The sequence below is a fragment of the Sinocyclocheilus rhinocerous genome, unplaced genomic scaffold (assembly GCF_001515625.1).
Source record: "Sinocyclocheilus rhinocerous isolate Xijiao unplaced genomic scaffold, SAMN03320098_v1.1 scaffold659, whole genome shotgun sequence".
Lineage (NCBI taxonomy): Eukaryota > Metazoa > Chordata > Actinopteri > Cypriniformes > Cyprinidae > Sinocyclocheilus > Sinocyclocheilus rhinocerous.
In genome coordinates this window covers 2393577-2404240 of record NW_015652995.1, presented here as the reverse complement: position 1 = coordinate 2404240, position 10664 = coordinate 2393577, and the positions used below count along the sequence as shown (strand labels likewise).

The 10664-nt window shown below is 36.2% G+C and overlaps 1 protein-coding gene across 1 annotated transcript in view; it reads right to left on the bottom strand.

The window, feature by feature from the left end:
• Positions 1–2409: 2409 nt before the first annotated feature.
• Positions 2410–10664, bottom strand: part of LOC107715244 (tumor protein p53-inducible protein 11-like) — a 77418-nt gene continuing 69163 nt past the window's right edge. Inside the window, exons 4-8 of the mRNA XM_016521325.1 lie at positions 9190–9248; positions 7495–7543; positions 7283–7379; positions 4991–5092; positions 2410–4067 (exon numbers count right to left, since the gene is read on the bottom strand). Of these exons, the coding sequence (XP_016376811.1) occupies positions 3934–4067; positions 4991–5092; positions 7283–7379; positions 7495–7543; positions 9190–9248 (441 nt within the window). The 3' untranslated portion in view covers positions 2410–3933. The remainder of the gene's footprint in view (positions 4068–4990; positions 5093–7282; positions 7380–7494; positions 7544–9189; positions 9249–10664) is intronic.

The following is a 10664-nucleotide window of genomic DNA, read 5'->3' as shown; positions in this document are numbered from 1 at the left end:
AATTTAAAAAATTGCTTAATTTGTTGCTAGGTGCTTTTGGAAGAAAAAGTGGCTAGGGTAGTCTGAAAAGTTGCTAAATTTAGCAACAAAATTGCTAAGTTGGCAACACTGCTCGCGGCACTCCGCCCTAAACACGCCTTCACTGGACTACGTCACACACTTCAAAGTTCAACCAGCGAGCGGGAGATGAGTGAAATAAATCGCTAAACAAATATATCAGAAGCTGTCGTTTAGTCTTTATTTACAAACTTAGGCACCACACGCGGCTATTGACTGACCACGAACAGGAAATAGAACTTATTTGCGGCATTTTTGATTCGTTAATGTCTCGCGGTCTTGCTGTTTTTTTTTTTCTTTGAACAATTAAATTTTGGGCTAAAAGTGTGTTGTAACGCATGCGTTACTGAACATGTACCGAGTAAAATATTACTGAAAATTGATTAGTAATGCCTTACACTACTGCGTTACAGCAAAAAGTAATAATTTACTGTAATGTATTACTTTTGTAACGCGTTACTCCCAACACTGGAGCTCTGCCCGCTAGCTATTGTTCCTACTGTAATACATTGAAAGGATATACTTCAAATATTGTTTTCAGGATGGTTCTGTCCGTTTTATTACATATTTTATGACAGAGGTGGAAAATTTCCTCCCGTTTTATTGTCGTAATTGGTATTTCCGAAGAAACTCATTCCACATCTTAAACATTGGGTTTTGTGTTTTACAGCTACGGAATGGAAATATGGTCAAAAATCACCATTTTATCACACACACACACATACACACATATGGCCCTAATCTGCATGATGAACATTAAAGTTATGCAACTTTTATCAGTTATAAGATACAGGTTTCTATCCAGGCATAAATTTGTTAGTAGAGCAGCTGTGTGTAAACTCATTTTAGAGTATGGTATATCTATCTGTCTGAGCCTGTTGGGTTAGGGTTAGGAATTTTTATCAAATTCAAGTCTCTGTTAAGTGTAAGGTTAAAGCCTGTTTATGTATACCAAACACATTTTCATTAAAAGAGTCAACATTTTTATTTCACATACAACTTTAATGTAATTTTCTATGATACGAGCTGGAACTGCTGAAGTCTGATCCCATTACTGTTACAATGCAAATTATCAGACATGGAGTCATATATTGTTTTGACAATTCTGCCATCTATTGGTAAAAAGCGTTAACATTTGTTAATAATGTGTGAGATTAATCTACTTGAGCTAGATTATTCATTCAAAAAGAACAAAAATTAGCCTAAAAGGGTGAAGATTACACAAAAGCGCAATGATAATAGAGTAAAACTTATTACATATAAAATAATATGAAGTTGCATTTTCTGAAAATTTGGCACTTCTAATTTGCAATTTGGCAAATCTAAATGTATATTTAGTATAGTTATGAAGTTACAGTTATGAAGAATAGCTATGAAAAGGATACTAATAATACAAAGTACTAATAAGTACTAATACAAGTGCTCAAGGGGGTTAAAAATTCTAGGAAAAACTACAAAAAACAGTTCCTAGAATACCTTTAATGTGATACAATGCACCAAGGTCATTACAAATAACCATACAGGTCTCTTTTCCTTTTTTAATAGTTCCAGGCAAGTTCCGTTTTAAACAAGCTGTTGTATATGCCGACAAAAGGCTAAAGCTAGTGTGAAGTAAAAGCTCATTATTCAAGTCATGCATTATTTGGCCACAAAAAAAAAAAAAAAGACCTTGAATGACAGTTGCAATAAATGTACATTTTCTTTATTCCAAAAAGTTAACGATGCAGGTCCATAACAGTAGTATCTTTCAATAAAATATTTACACACATTTAAAAAGTACATTAACATCCCTTCAGAGGCATTATGTATACCATCGGCAGACAGCTGAAGCCACTAGCAGCTAACTGGATATTATTTCTAATTGCATGACAACACAATTCTCATCAGGAGCTGTGAATAACAAAATGATTCATGTTTGGCATTTGCCAGCATCATATTTAGCTGGGCGAGTGTTAAGAGGGACGAGATCTTGCTTTTTAATGAGAGGAACAGAACATCCAGTAACAGCCTTGCCTATTCTGAATTACTAGTTAGGACTGATTTGGTTTTGTGTCAAAGAAAATGTATCTACAGGACAGCGAGAGGAAAGGTTTGTACTGAGATTTGAACTATGAACCTTGTTCCCATGTAAAGACAACAAATAGTCTAAATCAGACTGGCTTGTGAAAGAAACATGAGCCTCTACCATGCTGGTCCTTTGAACTTCTTTATTACTTATTTTGAGCCATGTGTAAGCAGAGGTTTGGAGTTGGGCTGGGTTAAATGCAAAACCTAATTAAACCCTGCCAAGAGTAACTGCTACTTTTGTCCACATACTGTACATAAACACACACACTGTTTCTCCACTGAAGCTCTATCATATTTGAAAACAACCAACAGCACGGTAGCTTCATACGCAACATTTAACAACAGATATTTACCGTACAGGTTCTTCCGAAATGTATTCCTTCCTTCCATATAGCCAATCAACGTTTTTCCAATATCCAAGTTATGCTATTAAAGTTATAAAATGCTTCCAATTCTATTATGCTTTTCATGGGTTGTCACTGTTGTACTAATGGACACTTTGGAAAATAACAGCAAATACAAACAAGGCAGCAAACATGTAACTTCATACACACGATTCATTTTGATTTTGCAGTTTGTCTCAGAACTCGCACAAGACGACTTGTTATCAAGGGCATACAAGATCATTTCTGGACTGAACAACTCAGACAATAAACATGCAAGTTATACCACAAACCTTAAACATATATATAAATTAACTTATGCAAAAACTTTTAGGCAGGCCAATAAATAAGCAACTGGAGAACTGCAAATCAACAAAAAAAATATATATACAGATCAGTTGAAGAATACAAACACCTGGCAGTGTGCTGACGTGGAACGCTTGTGTAGTTTAGCATATTAAGGCAATATTAGGGAAAAGTGAGGGAAAATACTGCTACATTGCTTGTTAAAATGAAAGAAACATGTCATTGTGCTACACAACCATGTTCTGTGGCATTACTAAACGAAAAAGGTTTCTTGTTCATACACACTGACATCTTGATGAAAACGAACTTGACACTAAGAAAAAAATGGATAAAGTTGTTATCTGAAATATGAATAATTAGTTCAAACCCATTCACTGTTTAACAATGAAGTTCCTGAAACAGTCCATGCACCAACTAGCCGACTAAGCGAAGTAATGAACCTGTTGTGTCTGTCATCCATAAAGTATAACTATGCTTTTCATAACCATTCCCATATAAGAACTAATTCGATGTAGAGCAGGTTGTTCCTAGTTCAGTGATACAGTATTGATACAAAATACACCAACCAGGAACAATGTTTTTACTGCTCAAACACTGAATGACCTGCACGTAAAACACACACATTCTAGTGTTTTCTAGCCACCCTCACGCACGTCACATGACTAGGAGCTCAAAGTCATTGGCATTATTACATGAAATGATTTACAGTTTTGTTGATACCATAGCTACAGACAATTACACCAGCAGTCCAAGCTCGGCTACAGTGTGCAATACTTTACACGATAAACGGTGAATGAGGAGGGCTACACTGTGACTGCACTATCCGAAAGAAAAATGGAATTCATTTGACCATATTGTGAGTGTTTCCCATTAAAAAAAAAGAAAACAAAACAAAAAGAGATGGAGTTGCTCAGTAAAGGCAAACTCTATTGTGTAAGCTGAAATCAAAATAAAGGCCTTGGGGTTGGCGTTGTCCTTGTGGTAGGGCTCAACGCCAGGTGAACAGGTTGATGTTGTTGGTCGTGTCACTGTTCAAAGCTTCTGATGGAAACTCCAGCCCAGTGGCCCGTCACTCAACTCCCCAAGCACCAGGTGTGTCGTAACGGTGCTTGTGGGGCTCTCAGATCTTCTTGGGCCGGCGTCCCAGATGGTAGTAGTAGGTCAGCGTGACAGTGAGGAAGAATACGTGACTGAGGAGGAGGAGGATGGCAGCATTTGGTAGGGAGCCCAGCTCCACCAGAGTGACGGAGGTCACTGTAACATAGTGAAGCGAAGATATACATGATCCAAATATCAAGAGTTTGGAGAAAACACATGGTAAATGTATCATAAATATCACAATGACTAATTAGACTTACAGTACTGTTCAAAAGTTTGTAATGTTTTGAGCAATATATTTGTATAAAGACCCCTTAACCTGTTTCATTGCAACATACCAGTGTTTTCGGCATTTTATATTAATCTATGCTCTCTTTTTTTCTATATCAGCTTAATAATTTAATTAGAAATTAATATTACTTCTTCAAAATGTTTCAGCCAAACGCATATGTGCAACAAGCCATAGACAATGTATGTTACAATGATTTTGAAGGCTCAGGAAACTTTTGCAGGTGTTTTGAGTTGATTAGCTGATTGGCATGTCACCATATTCTAATTTGTTGAGATAGTGAATTGGTGGGTTTTTGTTAAATGTGAGCCAAAATCATCACAATTAAAAGAACCAAAGACTTAAACTACTTCAGTCTGTGTGCATTGAATTTATTTAATACACGAGTTTCACAATTTGAGTTGAATTACTGAAATAATTCAACGACATTCTAATTTATTGAGATGCACCTGTATGTACTTGAATTATGTACTTGTACTTTTTAAATTCGACTTCTGTTGTTCCGATTTTCTTTTGATATCTTGTTGATAATTTGTCTCTGATTTTATCTGTGATATTTTTTTTTGATTGTTCTGCATTAAAATTTATTTTATCTGATGCTGTAAAGCACATTGGTCAGCTGCCGCTGTTTTAATGGTGCTATATAAGTAAATTAAACTTTAAACTTAAACTTGAATGAATCCATTGAGAAACCCCAACCACTAGAGGGCAGTAGCATCATGATAGTAAAGGGCCCATCTAGAGCTGACAAGACACAGCATGCATTAGACTAGTTCTTACTGAGACAAACCTAAAAACTGGATGGCAAAGTAGCAGGCCTCGCTAAGTAACGTCCATTGGATGATAACCTTCTCAGCAGTGTACAAGCCATTCCACAAGATCAGAGAGAGACCTGCCAAAAAGAAGGCAAATAAATGAGAAAGTGTTATATATATACACTGTACACTATTATATTATTCAAAAGTTTGGAGTCAGTAAGATCTTGTTAACTTTTATCAGTAAGGGTGTATTAAATTGATCAAAAGTGACAGTAAAGACATTTATAATGTTACAAAAGATTTCTATTTCAAATAAATGCTATTCTTTTGAACTTTCTATTCATCAAATAATATTTTGATTTCCACATAAATATTAAGCAGCACGACTGTTTTCAACATTGATAATAAAAAGAAAAATTTCTTAAGCAATCAGCATATTAGAATGATTTCTGAAGGATCATTTGACCCTGATGACTGGAGGAATTGCTGCTGAAAATTCAGCTTTGCCATCAGGAATAAATTACATTTGAAAATATATTAACATATAAAGCTTTCTGATCATATAAATGCAGCGTTGGTAAGAATAACAGGTTTATTAAAAAATCCTACTGACCCCAAACTTTTGAACGGTAGTGCAAGTAAACAAGAACAACTTGTGACAGCTGAACATTAAAACAAATCTCAAAAGTCACAACATTTATTGATATGCTTCAGTATACAAACTACCAGGATTATAATTTGTATACTGAAGATAAATGACCCTTTAGAAAGTTTGAAATACTTTATTTTTCTTTATGAGGTGAGTTGAGATGATATTTTAGTTTAGTACAGTTTAGTTAGTTAAACCAATGAATAAATGTTGACTTCAACCACGCAAACTTAAAGACAGTGTTGCCAAAGTTCTACCAACATGTGAACTTTGCAACAAGGGGAAAAAACACACTGGACTTTGTTTACACAACAGAAAAGAACGCGTACAAGGCTGTACCCCGCCCCCACCTAGGGTACTCGGATCACATCTCTGTTATGCTAATTCCAACATACAGACTACTTCTGAAACTCGCCAAACCAGTTCAAAAACTCATCACAGTTTGGCCAGATGATGCTACCTCAACTCTACAGGACTGCTTTCAGTGCACAGACTGGAACATGTTTAAAGAGGCAGCCACCTACAACAACCACACAGACCTGCAGGAGTACACTGAAACTGTGAGTGCTTATATCAAAAAGTCAGCTGACGTAAGGAAGACCCTATCTAGGATTAACCCACGCAAGGCTGCGGGTCCTGATGACATACCTGGCCGTATACTGAGAGACTGTGCTGCGCAGCTGACAGATGTCCTAACAGATATCTTCAACACGAGTCTGTATTTTTTTGATTTGTGTATAGGTAAACATTTATATATAGTATATTCATAGTCAAAATCTGTCAGTAGGTTAGTTGTGTATAGGTACAGTGTTTATGTGAAGCATTCGTATAGTTTGTATTTTTTACATTTATGTATAGGTAAACATTTATATATTTATAGTCAAAATCAATCAGTAGGCTAGTTGTGTATAGGTTTTACTGTTTTACTTCATTGTTGTATGCCTGTATTTATGTAGCACCGTGGTCCTGTGAGGCACGACATTTCGTTCCACTGTATGTCCCCACATGTAGCAGAATGACAATAAAGCTCAACTTGACTTGACTTGAAATGTAGTGAATTTTAGAAATGTCAGATTAAGAGAGAGGAAATGTTGAGTGAGATGACACAAATGTTCACTGTTCCAGTGAACTAAACTTAATTAAAGGTAACTTATCACTGGGGGACTGAGACATAAAATGTTCACCCAGAGACACCAGAGAACAGCGGCTGGCTGACACATACTGACAGACTTAACAATTACCAGGAGAATTAAATGAGTATTATTAAAAATATGTCTCATCTATTTAATTTTTGAGGGCAAGATTTGAAAAGGGAGCAGATAGAGAAGGGAATAATTGCACTACTAATTTGTGCAAATTTGTTGTCTGCAGTGGGCCAGAAAGAGTCCGATTTAATGTGCAAATAAATGAATGAGCAGCGGAGAGCGTGCCGCCCCTCAGGGAATATTTCCTCCTCGCTTCTCTTCACAATCCACTGGCTGACTGGTCATTTACTCGCATAACAAATACACAAACACACATTCTAAGAGCGCCTCGAGTTGAAGGGTAAAAAATGACTCAGAAGAGTCTTTTTATGGCCCATCAATAGATGTGCTGACCACATGACAACCTCTAATTAAGAGTGTGAGAGATCATTAGGTTATTAAAAATACAGAATGAAATCAATATGACTTACTGAGAATGGCCCCTCCATAGAGACGTATAGAGACACTGGTGGCTGTTTGTTCTTGATCAAATACAACTTCATACAGCTGGTTAGGGAAGGCTAGGGCCTATAAATCACACATTTAAAATCAATTATTGCTGTATAGACTCATTTAGGATATTAAAGATAGTAAGAGAGTACTAGTCCTGAGAACATATGGAGCTTAAAGTATTGAACCTTACCATAAGGGCCATGACTGTGAAAACCACAGCGGAGAAGAGGATCCATAACCTTGAGAAAGGGAAAAACATCAGAGTCAGCAGAGAAGACGACTAGCTTAGATGATGTATTTTCTATTCTAAAATGCCAAGGGAAGTTTAGCAACAATATACAGTACAGAAGGGTTCAAAAGCCTGAGAGGAAATATCTGGGATACATCTGGATCTGGGATTGCATTTAAACCTGGAAATAAACTTAAAGAAACGTTTTAAAGTAAAACGAACAAGAAATATTTTAGATTCTGACCAATTTTAGATCACTAATCAAATAAGCAAATTTGTGACATTTATTTGACACTTTACAGATGGTCAGATGTTGTTCTTCCATTGAAGCTCAAGATGGATCATCTCAAATCATGCTGGAGAATATGATCATCAGGTTTTACAAAGTGCTGCTATCATTACAGCAAAAGAGAGACAAACCACATTTTCATTTTCACTCCAATTGTTATGCTGATAATATACACTATCATTCTTCATTTTTTGTAAAAAAAAATAATTTATTCAGCAAGGATCCACTAAATTGATCAAACGTTAGAGGCATTTAACCTATACAAAAAAATACATTTCAAATAAATACTGTTCTTTTGAACTTTCTATTCATCAAAGAATCTTTAAAAAAAAACATCACAGTTTCCACAAAAATATTAAACGGCACAACTGTTTCCAGTAGTTGTAGTAGTATAGTTTTTAAAGCCATGTCAGCAACTGAGGCTATTTTCATGCCAAGAACTGAGTTACAATAAAAACAGTAAAGTAAAAACTAAAAAAAAAAAAAAAAGCACAGCAGTTACGATTATGGTTACATTTACATATGACAAAAATTCTAAAACGTTACTGGTAAAATCTTACTAAACAAGTCCTTAAGTGAGCTTATTGAATAATACTTATATTAAAAGCAGGACAGTCCAATAAAATGTTTCACAACTGTTTCCAACAATAAGAAGAAATATTTCTTGAGCACCAAATCAGTATATTAGAATGATTTCTGAAGGATGATGTGACACTGAAGACTGGAGTAATAGATGCTGAAAATATATTTAAATAGAAAACAGTGATTTTAATTTGTAATAATATTTCACAATATTACTGTTTTACTGAATTTTTGATCTGCAGCCTATAGGTGAGCATAAGAGACTTCTTTCAAAAACACACAAAAATATTACCTACCCCAAACCTTTGCACGGTAGTGTAATTTATAATTTAAAAATGTATTTAACAAGAAAAAATGCTTCAACAGTGGTTTTAGACTTTTGGACCCCACTGCATATATTCTAGAAATGTGTTATGTTCTTGAATGGTGCAAAATTCAAACTGAGATCTTGCGACTTCACAAGCGACTCAGCTAATGCACATAAATTAGAAGCTAATAATATCGCAGGAGATTCTTCTTACATAAATCATTTGCTTTAGTGTCCAGAGACAGACACGTTATAATACGCGTTACTTAAAACAGCGGCTGGATTTGTACAATACTCAAGCTCAGGGTTCAGCTGGTTCATCTGTGGCCTGTCAAAATTACTGTGCTTTAATTAAAGGCCTGCTATTTTCTGTATTGGTGACCCAAGGCAGAATGTAATAAATTAGGTTTATAAGAGCAAACTCCGCTAAGCACTGCAGCGTAGAGCGCAGCGGAACAGCACAGGGATGTGGTCTTACCTCAGTCCCATAGGCTCTCGAACTGCAAACTTGATCTCATTCCCCAGCATCTGACTGATCTGAGAGAGAAGAGGAGGAAGTGAGGAAGAAAGAAAGATGGGAAGAGAGAGCGTAAGACACAAGAGAGACAAACACTACACTCAGAATAATAAAAAATGGTCATATCCTGCAAGAAGTGACAATTCTGACAGAAACCTCCATTCTGAATTGACTTCGGAGGAACAAAAACAGCTATATCATTCTGGAGCATGATGAATTGATAGTGCATGGTGAGTTGTCAACAGTTGTGTGGTGCGAATCATTAATTTAAGTGAAGAAACCTGTTGTGAACACTGACGTCTGGGGGCCACCGGTTGATAGGTGGATTAATAATCACACTATATTATACATGAAATCCAATTTGATAACAAATTAGCAAATGCAGCCACCCACATTGTGTGTCTGATGATTTCCACAGATTCACACATATTCAGGTTTATGGCTGTCATTCAATGCATCCACCTACTTCTTCATAGCTGTTAAACAAAGATGGCAACACTACAAGGAAATAAACGTGTTGGCAAACTCAATTGTTTAATCATATCTTTGGGAGGTGACACTGTTCTATCATTAGCAGCATATCACGGGTTCCCATATGGCTGCTTAAAACAGCTGAAAGACAGAAAAGAGCATTTATTGCTCCTAAAGGAGCATTTTGGTTTCTAAGGAAATCTATTACTTCAGAACCAAGAAACTAATTCACACCAGTAGCTTGTCTTTTTAACTAGCCATTAAAATAACAAATTCATTAAAATAATTTGTTACAGGAATCACACTAGAACTTCATTGTAGTTCATTAACAAATGACTCCAATGAGTTACAGCATTACCAGTGTAATATGATTTAAACAACAAATAACTCTTTTAATGAATAGTTAAAGAGGTCATATGATGTAAAACCATGTCTGCATTTGTGATCGGAGAAATGACAAACAACAAAGTGCTACTCTACACTGCCTAAAAAACTCGTGTTTGAATCGTCAGTGGCAAATTTTTTAAATATAAAAAACGTACTTACAGTCTGTGAGTCAGAACAGCCGGCATTGTAGTCTACTCTACCAGGATCGGGAAACAGTCCTCCATAAAATGCGCTGGACACATCGGAATATTTGGATTGAACTGTTCTGGAACAGTGTTGTAAATACAACTTTAACCACTGATTTCTAGTCGTGTCCTCTTTTGGAAGGCCAAACAAAGTAGTTTCGCTTTCACAACGAAAAAGCGTCACACACCGCGGCCTTGAGTGAGCAGAGGCGGGCGGGCTTGAGAACGGCGCGGCCGGCGGATTCGACGAAGGAGTGACGACCACATGTGACGACCCTGAGGCGGCGTTATGCAAATCTTCCCACATCGTGACGTAGACATGTGGGGGGCGTGTTAGAACGAGCCATTTTAGGTAGGCATGGTTAACTCAACTTTTATAAAGAATATCTTTTT